This window comes from Pteropus alecto, unplaced genomic scaffold (assembly GCF_000325575.1).
Source record: "Pteropus alecto unplaced genomic scaffold, ASM32557v1 scaffold25, whole genome shotgun sequence".
NCBI lineage: Eukaryota > Metazoa > Chordata > Mammalia > Chiroptera > Pteropodidae > Pteropus > Pteropus alecto.
In genome coordinates, this window is record NW_006441955.1 from 21,899,319 (window position 1) to 21,915,201 (window position 15,883).

Below are 15,883 nucleotides of genomic sequence, written 5' to 3' on the forward strand. Positions count from 1 at the left end.
GAAAGAGACAAAGTTGTAGGTATAAATTTGAAGATTATTTCTGGAGTCAATAGAGCTAAGTGTTCCGGAAAAGCAAGAATTTGGATACTGCCTAGCCTAGGTGTCAACTGTGGCTGTGTGATCCTGGACAAGGCTTAGACTCTCTGAGCCTGGGTTTCCTCATCTGTAAAATGGATTGTTAGGTGGAGAAAATATAATAAAGTTTGTAAGGCACCTAGTAGAGTGCCACTTAGCAGATCCACAGCAAAGTTTAGTTTCCCTTTTCTCCTAACAAATAAGAATAAAATTCGTCAAAGAAGACTAGAAGTTTAGAACTCCAGGTTATATCCTGACTTCATTATAACCTTGATATATGAATTTGAATAAGTTAATTCACCTCCCAAGGCTTTACTTTCCTTCTTGGTAAAATGAGAGATAGGAAAATGGAAGAGTGAAGAGTCAGCTTTTTGACCATTATGGTACCAAGATCTCGGAGCTCTAAAATTTTAAATGCTTTCCTTTATTTGGATGATAATGAGTACAAAAGGTGAAGTATGAAAAAGATTTTGCTATATTTAAAGGATGTGTCTCGGTTTTAACAGTCAAGACATGCAAAGTTCATCTCTTACTAGATCGTATAATTGACTCATTTATACCTGCTCAAAGTATAGGTAAATTGAGAAGTGGTGGTGGTATTAGGTTACTGTTGAGCATATTAATAATTTATGAGCCATCAAGGAATTAACACACACTTCCAGATCTCACTGCATTTTTCCTTATTCATAATTCTTTGCCTAATTGCTTTTTCCTTTAAACTTGGGGGAGTTGAGACTTGGATGTTTGCCTAATGGCTCAAACAGAGCCATGACCCATTGCCAAGTCTTTCAGTCCTTTTATAGTCTGGGGATATTTGCCATTGAAAGAAAGCTGATGGGTTTGATTTTCCTGAAAGAGATATTTTGCACTGACCTCTGACCCTATTAAATACTTTGGCCATTGCCCAGTCATCGTAATGGGAGCAATAAATTTGCTTTAATTTAGGACTTTATCAAGTAGGGAATATTGACAAAAGCAAAATAATGTTTTGAAAAGAGCCAGAATTAAATCATGAACAAATAAATACGTTAAACTTAGCTGGTAAATTAACAAATGCTTATTCATGAGTCTGACTGTACTATTTCGGAGTTGGGCCAAAGGTGATCCCATTTCTAATAGAGTCACATTAGGCCAGAGAAAGACATTGCAAATCATAGAAGGGCATTTATCCCTCTGACAGATTTGTTTTAAATAGATCTATTTGTTTTCAGTTAAATGCCAAAAGGAACAGTCAGATGACTCTAGTAGCCTATTCTCTGGCTAGGCATTCATTTTCCTTGTGTAAACACTTTTATTAGGGATATCAGTGGACTGTTTCTCTACCTTTTCTTTGGATTAGTCCCTCAGATTAGTGTCAAAGGACTGGACTGGAATTCTGGCTGGATGTTATCTGTGTTTCTTTTTGAGTGACAGAAGTGACTCTTAACTTGAATTCCTTCCTCTCAAGGATGGGGGATAAGGGTGCAAATGGCATTGATCCTTGTGCTAATATTCTTATGTAGGTAACATCATTATGACAGATGGCAAAAAGATCCAATAAACCACAAAGCATATTTGCAAAACCGCGAGGGCTTGGAAGATATTGCCGTATGCAAAGTCCAAATGGCTAAATCTTCCAGGTTACAGGTAGCCTGAGGGCATTTTCAGCTGCATAAAAACTAATTGGACCAACCTGAATGGAAGAAACTTTTGCCAGAAGTCTTTAATCACACCAATTTTCTGTTTAACATAGTCAGCTCATGTTTAGGAAGATGAACCCATGCATGCAGTTTAGAAAGCCTTGCATAAGGTTAGAGAGTTGAAGGGAATCATAACCATCTCATTGAGAAGTTTAGTGTGTGTCTCATGTTTTGGTGTCACTGCATGGAGATATGTAAGCCATTGTTGGACAGGGAAAGTATAGTTTTTTAAAAGATCTGATGGAGCAAGACATGAGAAAACTGATTGTGCTTTCTCTATAATGGTGAAGGATATTTCTCTATGAGGAATTTAGTGTTCATCTTTATATGCAAAGGGTCCAGAACTCTGTAACTCATAACTAATTCAGCGAGCTCCCCAAATGGTAACAGACCAACATTTTGACATGTGCTGCTATTAAATGTGATGTGTTTTACAAGAAAGAGCATGGACTGGAAGTTTGGAGACTTTTCATTCAAGTTCTGGCTCTGCCTTTTACTAGCTCTATGAGTTTAAGCCGGTTATTCAAACTTTCTGAGCCTAACTTTCCACCTGCATAAAATGGAAGTAAAATTAATGCCTTCCCAGACGCCTCATTTTTATCTCATAAAGTAAAAATGCTTTAAGCTAATAAATAGAAAAGTATGTGCAAGCTGTAAAGCTCTCTGCAAATCTAAGAAATTATTATCATTATGGTAGAACTTAATGCTCTAGGTCTCTTTATTTTTAATGGTTGTTTTAATTTTATTCTTGCTTTCAAGCCATGGAGGCTATATATATTCGATATAATTCACCAAATCAAAATCCCCAGCTCTGCAAAAGCCACACTTGGAAAAATGTGATAAAAATGGTTCCTTTTTTGGACGGTATGCCCATCTGAAGTCTTCTTTGGAATGTAATTCAGTCAGAAGCAAATATGGCATGAGCAAATATTCTGAGAATTCATCAAATACCATAGCCAAAACCATGATTCATTGCTCCAATACCAAAAGCATTTGGCAGGCTGTATGTTGGAAACCACGGTACTGGCTGCTTTTCAGGCTCTAAATGGGGCCATGTGGACTCATTGTGGCACTGCCTGCTACCACCTTCTGGAGAGACAGCACCAGAACTCCTCGGAGTCTCCTCAGACAGTATTTTCCTTATTTCCTATAGGACCTTGCTTAACAATATATCCTTCTGGATTAATAGATAACATACTGTTTTAGGGGTTTTCCCTATCCCTCAGGCATTGCAGCACGAATATTCTACATTTATCTTATGTAAAAACCCTTGTGAAACAGGTCCAATTTTCCAGTACCAACCTTACACAGCCTGTCACTCAAATCCCTAATAATGGGTTTATGTGAAAGTGATTTCTCCACACTTTCCTTTGCTTCATCTTACATGGCAGTGTGGTTCTTCCTTTGAAATAGGGCACCAAAGGAAATGGTTCCTTCAGGCAAATCGCACAGTTCAGTTACTATTTCAAATGTATATAGACAAAAAGCTACAAACATCACCATGAGTCATATTGGTAATGTATACCCAGGTATGCTATGGCATGTATGTGAAAATCAGGCATTCATCCCTAGCCAGATGTCAGACACTTCAGATAAGGAAGATAAAAATCTTCTAAGTGGGAACTGTGGAATCTCACTAGCCTTTCCAACACATCAAAGCTGTTTTTACAAAGACAACCTGGTTCATGAATACCTTCTAAAGAACCATAAAACATAAGAAATGGGATGTCATGTCACGTGACCTCTAGATGGACACATATCCATCTACAGCACCCAGGGCTACGAGGTGCTCCAGTTACAGCTCAAACACTTGAAGGATGGGACGGTACCCACTTCCAAAACAACTCGGTCTATTTCTGGACTATTCTAATTTTAGGAAATGTGGTGTTTTATTTTAACTATTCCCAATGTCTAAGGCTCAACTTAACCCTGTGGGTAATATCATCTACCTGAAGTTTGTATCAGTTCTGGATGTCAACCAGTGGCAATCTAATCTAACCATTTGTCTGGCACAGCTCTCCCCTTCTTACTTATAAAGTAATCGGGGGAAACTGTGTCCAGCATCTGCAAGAATCCAGATGGATGTTCTAGCCTGTGGATTTCCCCTTTAAATTTAGCCTCACCAAAAAGGAATAAAGCAAATCTAGCATGATTTTTTTTTCTTATTGAACCCATAGTAGCTTCTAGTAATCAGTTCTTTTTTTGCCGTGTACAGAAAAACTCTGTTTTAATATATATTTTTAAAGTTTTGCCTAAAATGTACATTAACCCACCAGTTTAGTTTGTAGACTCTGCCTTACTCCTGCTTTGAAGAACTGAAGCTATATTAGAAGTACATTCTATCTTCTAGCATTTTTTCCCATCTTCACAGCTCTTCTGGAATCTTACATACATATTGATTTACTTCTCGTTGGACATTTTTAGCTTAATGTGCTTGTCATGAGCTCCATTATCTCTGCATTCATTTCCATGAAAATAGCCATATAATTTAGTTTTGAACGCCCCTGTTGTCTTTGGTCAGGCTGTGTGATGTCCATTTACAGACCATGTGACTATTTGCAAACATGGTAGTCTGTGCTGACAAGCTGTAGCCTGAATGGCATGCACACACACAAATACAAATTATATATATGGATTTGGGTGTGAGCTGTCCAAATTAGCAGACAGTCTGCTAGGTAGTCTATACCCATAAAGCATGGATTGAGAAGCAAGAAATATTTTTTTTTCAATTTTGGTTCTACTCTTCTTTCTGGATAAATTATTTATTCCTTAGTGCACCTTGATAAGAGACAATGACTGATGGTTATGTTTATCTTTACATATACATTACAGAGCTTTTCTGAACCACTTAGCCTAAAATGGCTGAAACTTATTTAGCACTAAAATAATATATGTATTGATATAATCCGATAGTATGCAACAACTAACCTAAAGACTATCTTATTCTCTTTAAAAGAGAAAATTTCATTTCATTCTCATAAAAAGTATACATGAAAGTACTTGTATTATATCTTATTCATATGCATGCCTCTATATGATATATATCACCCTTTTAGCATAAAGAAGGCTACCTAGTAAATAGTAATATTGAAAGACTGCAAAATTGGGTGTCATCCTTACCTGCCATTAGTTCACATTTACTTTCATTGAATTCATGGGGCAGCTGCATCACTGGAAATGCCTATTTTCACTGACCACAATTTCAGCAAACAGAGGTCTTGGTGTTTCTTTTAAACTCTGGGCTTCTGTGAAACTTCTGCTGAAGTCTGGATGCACATGGGTTGAAGACAACTTGTTCCATTGATCAGGGTCTGGTTTCTTTTGCTTTGCCCGATTTGAGCATGCTTAGCTTCCATCTGTCATCCTAGAACAGCGTCCTGAACAGCCAGCCTATGTGGTATCTCTTGGGCAGGAAGGTTAAATCTCCCAGCACGAACTGCATTCAGCAACTGAATAAATAAGACAGCTTGGAGATGGGCTTTTATTCATAGGAAACCAGATAGCCTTTTTGATGATAAAATATTTATTCTCTATTATCTTGTTGTTGCCTAGACTACTGTGTATAGCACATTTCTTAAAAGGAGCTAGAGTGCTAAAGAGGTTACAGATATTCGTGGGGTGTATTTTATTTTGAAAAGTACCTTGAGTGACATTCTATTGCCCAGAACTGAGTGTGGTTTGCCATTTAATGTTGATCGAGATCACAGAATGTCTCACTTTAAGTCAATACTTTTTCTTATTCCTTTTAATCATTGCTTCTAAGAAACAACATCTTTACCTTATAGATAAGAATGTGAGGCCACACATGCAGTCATTTTTAAGGCAACTAAGTGAATTAATCAGTGTGAACGAATGTGGGCTTTTAGAACAATCTAACTTCTCCAAATGAACATTTCGTAATACCTTTATTTAACACACTTTCATAATTTTACCTATTTGTGAAGTACCCACTAAGTCGTATGGAAGATCTAAAGATGTTAGACAGGATCTCTGATCCTCAGGAGCTTTCTGTTGAGTGGGGTTCACTATCTTGCACATATAGATCGTTCTGTACCAAGGTAGGGGCTGATAAGCACTGTGGTAGGAGTCCAAAGTACTAGCGGCATATGGAATTCCAACAGATTTTCTAGGAGGACTTTGAGGAAAAGTCCTCCTTCGAGTTGGACCTTAATGAATAATAAACGTAGGTAACATTGTATTTACTAAATGCCAGCATTGTTCAAAAGACTTTGAACTTATTCTTTTTACTCTCATAGTTAAACTCATGAGCTAAGTCTCGTAATTCCCATTGTATAGTCACATAAACTGAGACACAGAGCAGTTAAATAAATTTGCCAAAAGTCACAGAGCTAGTAAGTCAGGATTCATATTTAAAGAGTCTGGCCAGAATGTTCATTCTTAATCATAACACTATATTGCTCCCTGTCATGATAAAATAATATCACCAAGTAGATTCAAGTAACGGGAGCAGCTCAGCTATAACCATGGAGTAGGGGAAATGCAAGTAGGATTGGATTGCAGAGGGCTGTGAACATTGGCATGAGGAACTGCAGTGGAGAGCAAGGGAGTGGAGAGCACAGGAAGACATTGTGGAGTGGCAGATTGAATGACTGAAGAGAAAGACATTATTTAGGGACCTATTAATTAATTAAATCAATCAAAAACTATTTTTTTGAGCTTCTCCTATGTGCCAAGCACCGTTCTTAGTGTTACATACATAGCAGGGAGTAAGAGAGACAAGATAGACAAGACTTCCAGCCTCATCGTGTGAAAGAAAACGAACAACAGATAAGTAAATGGATAAATAAGCAAGATAATTTTATAGAGTTCTGAAGGAAAGAAATACATCGATGTGATGTAATAGAGTGACCATAGGTAAGGGAATGGCCACTTTGGAATGGTGGTCAGGAAAGACCTTTCAGAGGAGGTAACATTCCAACTAAGGCCTGAATGAGAGAGAGGAGCCAGTCGTGGGTGAAAGTGAGACAAGGTTTCAGCCAAACAGGATTCATTAAGCATTTTAAGCAGAATTTAACAAATGCAAAAACTCTGGGTTGGGAAGGTGCTTGGAGGGTTCAAGGACAAAAAGAATGCCAAAAATAGTGCTTAGCAAAAGCTGGGGAGAGGGGTACATGTAGAGGCCTTGTAGGTGAGGGTAAAGCATTTGCATTTTATTCTAAATTAACTGAGGAGCCATTCGAAAGTTTTAAATAGGTAAATGGCTTAATCTGCTTTATATTTTGAAAAGATCACTCTGGATAATATATAGAGAATGGATGATAAGGAGACAGGAGTGAAAGCAGGCAGATCAATTAGGAGCCAAATTGCAGAGGTCCAGATAAGAAAGAAATTGATTATATGGCCTACAACTTGAAGGAAGAGAGACCTGGATGGATTAAAGTTACATTTTGGAGGCAGAGCTAAAAAGAGTTAAATTAGGTGACAGATGTGAAAAAAAGAAAGGTACCAAGAATGATTCCAAGAATTTTAGTTCACGTACCAGAATGACGTGGTGCCAGTAATTGAGATGAAGACAACTAGCTGGGAGATGGGATATTAAGAGTTCTGCTATGGACATAGGGAAGTTTGGGGGGTAACTAGGGATAGCCTCTTTGAGGATGCTAAAGTACGGATGAGACAGATGGATATGAGACTGCAGATATATAATTAATTGACCGATGTGATTAGATATTAGAGTGAAGGTTTTGATAACTTTAGGTTTTGATTCTGAAGAGGTACAAAGGAAGCAATACCATTAACCAAAATGGTAAAAGAGTAGGAGGAGTTTGGGGAAGAAAAGGATTAATAAAGCTCTGAAATCAGGAAGAAAAACCTCATCTGAACAGTGGATAAGTGCACAGGCTTTGGAATCCAAAAGACTTGGATTTGAATCTTAGATGAGCCATTTACCAAACATTTGTAACAAGTTACTTAATTACTCCAGCCTCAGTTTTCTAATGTGTAAAATGAGAGAAATGACTTGGTAATGGTAAGAGAACGATAAGAGATAATATGTAAATGATTTATACATGAGAATCATGCAATAAGTACTGTTATCACTATCTCTTATAAGTACCACTATAATAGCAATATAATAATACATTTTGAGAGGTGTTTTATATATATTATTACTAAGATAATAATGTTCTAGTTATTAATTCCTTTTAAGTAAGATTTGCAAGTGTGTGTGTGTATGTATGTATGTATGTGTGTGTGTGTGTGTGTGTGCGTGTGCGTCCGTGTATTTACTTTGCAATTTTGAAACCTGTAAGTTCGAGTATCCACTAAGATGAGATCAAGCACGTTCAGGGTGGCATGACCATAGACAGTTTGCAAGTATATTAACATGGATTTTAGATTCAATGCTCCTTGTTATATTCAATCATCAAAACAAATTCAAAATTATTTTTGTAATTTTCCTATTTTACAGATAAATAAACTTAGGCTCAGAAAGGGTGATGTGCCCATGGTTACACAGCTAGGAATGGTAGCCTACTTGGAAGAGCCAGGACTCATACCTAGATGTGACTTAACTCTGAATACAGGAGCCCCTCTTCTTCATAGTAGATATCTTCTAAGACCTTCAGTGGATGCCTAAAATCACAGATAGAACCAAACTCTATATACACTATGTTTTTTCCTATGTATACATATTTATGATAAAGTTTAAACTACTCTTGTGCCTTAGGGCCATTATGAAGTAAAACAAGGGTTACTTAAACACATGCATTGCGATACCACGAGAGTTGATGTGATAACCAAGACAGCTACTAAGCGGCTAAAGAGCTGGTAGCATATGCAGTGTGGATCTGCTGGACAAAGAGATGATTCACATCCTGTGCAGGACTGAGTGTGATGGAGCAAGATTTCATCACACTACTCAAAATGGTATGCAATTTAAAACTCATGAATTATTTATTTCTGGAATTTTCCATTTAATATTTACATATTGCAGGTGACTATGGGTAACTGAAACTGGAAAGTAAAAACATAGATATAGAAGAACTACTGTAATTATGAACTCTTCAATTAGTCACTCATATGATTAAAAAAAAAAAAACCTTTGTATCATTTTGCCAGTTCTCTGGGGTCTATGCTGAGTGAATAAATCTGTTTTATAAAAAATGTTCTTAGCAAACCACCACTGTAGTTTTACATTGTGAAACTGTGTCTCATGGAATTTTCCAGTGCTGGACAATGTTCCTCTCAAGGCCTGTCTTTAGAGGAGATGAAGAGAAGTCTTCAGTTCTCACCCATTGACAAATACGGTAAGTGTATACCTTCTTCAGATTGACTAAGGAAACTGCCCCAGAAAAGTGATAGTTATTTGATAACAAGGGAGAAAAAAATTCTATTTTGTAATAACTGGAAATGAAGAATGCTTTTAAAATATTAGAAAGGTGAAAACTTTGACCCTATAAATTATACAATTTTACATTTACCTTTGAGGTTAATAATATGTGTATGTGTGTGCATGAGTGTGTAAATGTATGTGCAAGCATACTGGAGCATGTGCATACTTGGGAAGAAAGGACAACTCTTCTTATGAAAATAATCTCCTGTATCTCGTAACATTTCCAACGCCTCATTGTCACCTTATTGAGCCCACTGCCTCTGAGCTCCACACCACAGGTATGTAGGGAAGGAGGAGAAAAATGAGAGATGAGTTTCCACAATTACATCACATGCTAGGGAAACACTTCCCCTTAAGCAGGTACCCAAGGGTAAAATGTAAACCTGACCATTTCCTCAAAAAGCTGGACAAGAAATGAGGGTATCATTGATGGCATCTATTTTGCATAGGACTACTTTAAAAAGAATTAATAAAGGTCTTTGAAATAGTTAACGGTTCTATACAGGCCCCGGAAAGCCAGAGATAGGTAATGGCACTTATCATTAGCTGCCATATTAATGTGTTAGGTCTGTGATGTTCTTTTTCCAACACCTAAGACTGAAAGGCTCTACATTTAATTGGAACTTTAGCACAGTGGGCTCATTTATTCATGGAAACTTCCTTTGACAATATGGAGGACTGAAAAAAAAATATGACAGTTAAAGAGATCAGATTTATTACAAGAACTGGGTCAGGGGAAGAACAAATTGGACGATGAGCTCCTCCTTCTCTGATTTAGAGCCCATAGAGCCTGGAGACCTTCAGCTTTGGCATCCTCACCAAGGTACCTCATCTGCAGAATATCAGCAGAGGAAGCTTTTAAGAAACAAAGAGAGAAAAAAATTTGTTCTGGATAGATGCAGACAAGCTACTCTGGAGCATTAAAGAAAGGAAACTTTGTGCTTCTAACTCCCAATACGTGTCTAGAATGCAGCCGAGTGCTTTTTATTCTCAGCTTTATAACATAATCGGTCAGTCCAGTAACAGGGGAAAATGTGCTCGAGTGTCACATCATTACATTTTTTATTGATATAATATAGTTTTCTCAAACCTTTACAGATGTGACTGTACAACCACAAAATATATTCAGAGGGCACCCTTTGAAATGAGTGCTTTGACCAAGTCTTTCCTTTCATGGTGGAGTTTCAAGATGAAGCATTTCTTTAACTTCAATGATCTGTTTCTTAAAGGAATAGGACTTTGAGCAGAAATCCTCAAGAAGGAGAAGACAAAGAAATGCAATAGCACGAAATGGGTTTTTCTATGCATATCTGTACCAAGGGTAGAAGAAAACATTAGGGGATTTGAATGGAGTGAGAGTCCCAATGGACAAAGAACATGTATTTGATATCTCCCACTAGGAACATCACATTATATACAAGAAAGAACCCTTTAATTGCCCTCGAATTCCATTTCATTAACCAGTTGTGGTATAACAGCAACTTTATGAACTGTTTCTTCTTCCCCTCACCCCTCAAAGAGCAGGGCTAGAAAATGGAGATAAAATTAAGTGCATAGTTATTTTCTCTATATTTGAGACCTTTCACTTTCCTAAAGTAACGAAACGTGCAGATATGATTCAGTCTTTTTCTAAAGCCTGCGGTCAGATTTCTCTTAGGTCCTTCTTAAGCTGAGTGGCTACCGAAGTACAACACATCTACCCTTCAACTCTGGCAATGATGGCATCAATAATAAATGTCGGCATCCATGCCCTGCTGATTTTGCTAAACCTTCCCGAAGGAGAGCCTGCTCACACTGGAGGGACGTGTGCTCACAGTCAGATTTCCACAGAGTCCTGTGGAGAGAAAGGCATGGAGGATCATAAGCCAGTAAAATCGCATGTGCTACATCAGAAGCTTGATTATAATAATGAAGGGATTACGACCTTATTAAAGCATCTCTGTATGCCTGAAATGAAGTTGCAGTTTCAGGCTGGACAATGGAAAATATTTTTGCTTTAGGATGAAGGAAAAGTATTTTATTTGAGTACACCCAGAATTAGGATTTAGTGATGTGTATCCTGCTTGCCCTCCTCTCAGCCTCCCCTATTTCCTCAGATCCGACCAGGACCAACCCCACTAGAGATGTGTGAAAGAGAGGACGGTCAGCAACACCAGCAGCAGCCATTTCCTCTCAGGAGAGTTTGTGTGCTGCCTAAGAGATTCTGACAGACCCCTTTCTTATGAAAATAAATATGCCTCTCCAACTGCATATTGCTAGATGTCATGATGAAAATGTAGATGGCTGAGTTAGTTCTGAAAACTCAGCTATCAAAGGGGAGCAAAAAACAGCAATAGCTATTGACAAATGTGCCCATTTTCAAGGAAGAAATGAACAGCTTCCTTACTCGGAGTGGAAGTGTAACTGCTTCCCTGCACAGGTTCCGTGTTCTCCAAGAGAGTGGCTGGAGCCTGAGCCATTAGCTCCATTCTCTGCATGCACCCAGGGCTATGGCTTCAATGAGCATCAAATGCCACTGGTATTTGGATCTCAGCATTGATGTGCGCCTAAAAATTGAGCTCTGAGGAAGGAGAAAAACAATTAGAGCCAACCTGCTATAAAGAATGGCTCTTTTATTTTTCTCTACTTTTATCTCTACCTTCCTTTGTAAGCCATCATTCGTTTAGCTCTCACTATGTGTCAGACACTGTACTAATTATCTTATGTGTGTTACCAACCTTATGAATAAGTACAACTCTATCTCCCATTTATAGATGAAGATAGACATTGAGGCTTAGAAAGGTTAAGTTGATGAAAATCTCAGAATCAGTAAGTAGTGAAGCCAGGGTTTAAACCCAGATTTGCCCAAAATGAAAACCCATGTTTTTAGCCATCATGATATACCATCTTCCTGAACTGTAAACTTCTTTACTTCAAACTCAACCTGTCACCTGGCCAGCATGGGTCCAAATCAGACAGCCATCGTTTATGTTCCTCCGATCTCAGCTCTCTGTTGTCACTTAAAATTTTGTTTTTGTTTTACAACTCCTTGCCAGCAACTGTTGTCCAGATTCTGTGTTCACATGAGCCAGGAGAAGCTGTTTGGCAGCTGTGCATTGTAGTGGGTGAGGCTGGTGAAGAAAAATGGGGAGATGGACTGAAAGGCCCGTAAGTAACAGCTGAACTTCTTTTCTCATGCAGGCTATGTGTCTGATCCCATGAGTCCGATGCATTTTCATTCTTGCCGGAATAGTGGCAGCTTTGAGGACAGCAGCTGACAGCATTCCGCATGCACCCAAGGAGAATTTTCCCCCAGTCTGACAGCAACACTTCCAACCATGGCAGACTTGCTTTCAATTATAATATTTTAACCCCTAAGGTCTCCTTAAATTTGCTTGTTTACACTGGTCCTGTTTAATTCCCAACCCCAGATTGGGCTTCAGTTTTGTGGCTGAGGAATGAAATGCAAAAGAACCAAGACAAAATGTATTTGAAAAATTGGTTTGAATTTTGTAAACGAAAAAAACAAATTTACATTTTTACTTGGAGATGGGGCCTAAGTTTGTGACAGGCGCTTAACAAGGTTTATGTTTTCCTAGACTGAATTATGTGGACTTGTACTTGAGAGCCATGGGTTTGATTTCTTAGAATATTGTTAATTTTCTTGTCTCATTATGTTATTTCTAGTGTCCAGCACTGTGATTAAAGATTCTTTGGTGGCATACAAAATTGATTCAGAAGTGAATTTCATTCCAATAAGACTTCTATTGAGTATACCTTCTTTCAGACATTTTGGTAGAAAGAAGTCATGCAAAAATATGTACTTCATTATTTAACCTCCTTTCTACATCATACCAAGTGATCTATGCATGGCTTGGGTAACCTGTTGCTGTCAGCACCAAGGTGTCATCAATGCTATTTGTACAGTTATAAAACTGGCCTGCAAATGCATACCTGCCATTCATACCAAGGTCTGGCACAGTGGACTGGGAGGATATCAGAGGTAGCTACTGACTTCAGAAAATGAGAAATCTACCCTTCATTCTCATTCCAACCAGGAAGACAAGAATGAATCCACCAAACAAGATAATTTTGTCATTGAAATACAGACTTGGAAAAATCAGGCAGGAAATCATGAAAATCCAGTGTGATAATTACTGCTTTCATCTCAATAAGAGAAATAAAATTAATAAAGGTAGATTGGGTATCCTCTAAATCAAGGTTTCTAGATCTCAGCACTATTGACATGTTGGAGGGGATAATTCTTTGTGGGGGTTGTCCTGTGCATTACACAATGTTTAACAGCTTCCAGGTTGCCAGTAACAGCTTCCCTAAGTCAGACAATCAGAAATGTCTCCAGATGTTTCTCAATGTTCCCTGGGAGATTAAATTACCCCAGGGTGAAAACCGCTACTCTAAATCCTGAGAGGACAACTAGGGGCCTGAAGAGCAGTGGAAAGAATACAGAGTCTGACTCTGACTGGCTGCATTTAGGCACATCTTTCTCCTCCTGAGTAATGTGGACTCATATACAAATGGAACTGAAAAGAAGTGCTGACTGCTCCTTAGATGTTTGTGGCAAGCGCTTCCATCCTTCCCTCTCCCCCTACCAATTAAAAAATATGTTCTTGGGGGCAATTTCTGTCAGAACAGCAGCCCTACCTCTAAAATCCCTTTTGAGTCTTTTTATATTTGCCAAGTTGAAAGCCCCCACATGCTCTGAATAGCTTGAGGACAGCCCAATGTGAGTCCAGTGGCAGAAGTTAAAACTTTCTCTGGGATTTATCCTTTTTATAGCCCCCAGCATTTTTATTTCCCCACACAATTGTTCTGGAGTCACAGGTACTCTATCCCACCAGGCAAATTGCTAGGGGGCTTTATAATGAGCAAGACTAAGGAGCCTGAAGTGGCCGTGCAGATATAAAGGCTTCTGGCAAAGACAGAAAGAAGAGAAAATAGGCCAGTTAAAGAGCACCTGTCTTGGCAGCTTCCCCCACCCCACTGCCCACTCCCTAACTCCTCTGCTCTAGCTGCATGAAGAAATGATCCAGCACCAGCCTGGGATACTTTGGGCCTTAATCCTTTTATAAGTTGAGTTTAAAGGAATACCTTAGAAAGTTAAAAATTTAAAAAGACATACATACACACATACACATATGCATACTAGTTTCGACTAAAATATTCACAGTAGATAGAATGCCAAATGTATGTATAATCAGGACAGTGCCCTAGTAAACCAGGCATCTTCCCAGGTTCCCATTGAATGGAGGTCATATTCAGAAGGAAGGACTGATGGCCTCTGAAGTACACTTCTTGAAAGAGAAAGATTTTCTTGAGCAAATTTGTCAAGCTCTTTTTTTTCTTTAATTAGTCACCTCCTCTCTCCACACTGTATTTCCTTATGTTGCTGCTTCCCTCTGGTTCGTCTTGTCAGGTATCTGCAAATAATGAGATTAATGTGTCTTGATTCCTGAGAAGGGGAACCTTTTCACAGATGCCAATCTGTAGCTCATAAACCCTGTTGTTATTGCACCTTTAATGGGGCCTAGGGATCATCTTAGAGCTTGTCTCAAGACCACTAGGGTTTGTGTGTGTGTGTGTGTGTGTGTGTGTGTGTTTTCTTCCTTGCTGAAAAATGTCTCATTAATTACTTTCTTTTTCTGCTGGTAAAAATGAACTTCTACGGTCATGATTTTGCATGCTTAGCACGTTAATTTTTTTTTCCATGTGCATGCAGCACTGAGCTCACTTTGAAGATGTTCAATTAGCTATAATTGTAAGCCAAATTACAGCAGCACCAGGAGAGAGTTATTCCAACAGAGTGATTATTTGGGTTAAATTATTTCCAAAGCTGACATTTCCCTGAGAAAGACAAAAAAAAAAAAAAATTATACTAGTGGTAGGAGAAAAAGGCTAGTGTTAGACAAATCCATCTGAAATTAAGGATCTGATTTCTTTTTCTCTTTCTTACTCTCTGTAATTGTCTCTTTAATCCCCTTCTGTTTTTCCTTCCTTCCTTCCTTCCTTCCTTCCCTCCTTTGAACAATAAGCATTGGCTTTGGAGTCACTCAGATCTTCTACAGTAGTTGTGTGACCTTGGGCAAGTCACATAGCCTGCGCTTCAGATTCTTATCAGTAAGATGGTGATAATAAAATGTAGCTTACAGAGCTACTGTAAAGATTGCAAATATATAATGTACATTGTATAGTTCTTGGCATACCATAGCAGATATTGTTGTAAATGTTTCTGTTGTAAATGTTACTGTTACATTATCATGCAGCCAAAGAGCTATGCCACAAAAAGAGAGTATGAGAAGGGTAGACTTTTTTTCTCTCTTGTGGAATAACCATCGACATGCCTAAAAACCTCACCTTTGCAAATATCAAGCTGCCAAGCTTATACTTCTGAGGCACTTTGAGCCAGGATATCCAGCAGCCTTAGGTAGCAATATCTTATTTATATCTGATGTAAAATCAGAAGACAAATCAAATCACTTAAATCAAATACAAGAACCAGGAAGAATTCTCCAAACAAGGGGGATGCTAAGTAAAAGTGGAAAGAAAACACATTTATTGAGCACCTACTGTGTGGCAGGAACTGTTTTAGATGAGTTTAAGTAAATTATTTCACTTAGTTCTCTGAATAGCTCTGGAAAGAGAGAATTTTTTTCTTTATTTTTCAAGTGAATAAAGTGATGACTCCGAGCTAATGTAGAATGGAGCCAAGATTCAAAACTAGGTTGTCTTGCCTTAGTATCCATGATTTGTTCACTACATAGTACTGCCTCCATTATGA

General features: G+C 38.2%; 1 protein-coding gene across 1 annotated transcript in view; it reads left to right on the forward strand.

Annotated features, from left to right (window-relative positions):
- Positions 1–12,820, forward strand: part of LOC102891957 (serine/threonine-protein kinase TNNI3K) — a 259,759-nt gene extending 246,939 nt beyond the window's left edge. Inside the window, exons 24-25 of the mRNA XM_006919326.1 lie at positions 8,943–9,022; positions 12,289–12,820. Coding sequence (XP_006919388.1) covers positions 8,943–9,022; positions 12,289–12,365 — 157 coding nt within the window. The 3' untranslated portion in view covers positions 12,366–12,820. The remainder of the gene's footprint in view (positions 1–8,942; positions 9,023–12,288) is intronic.
- The last annotated feature ends 3,063 nt before the right edge of the window (positions 12,821–15,883 follow it).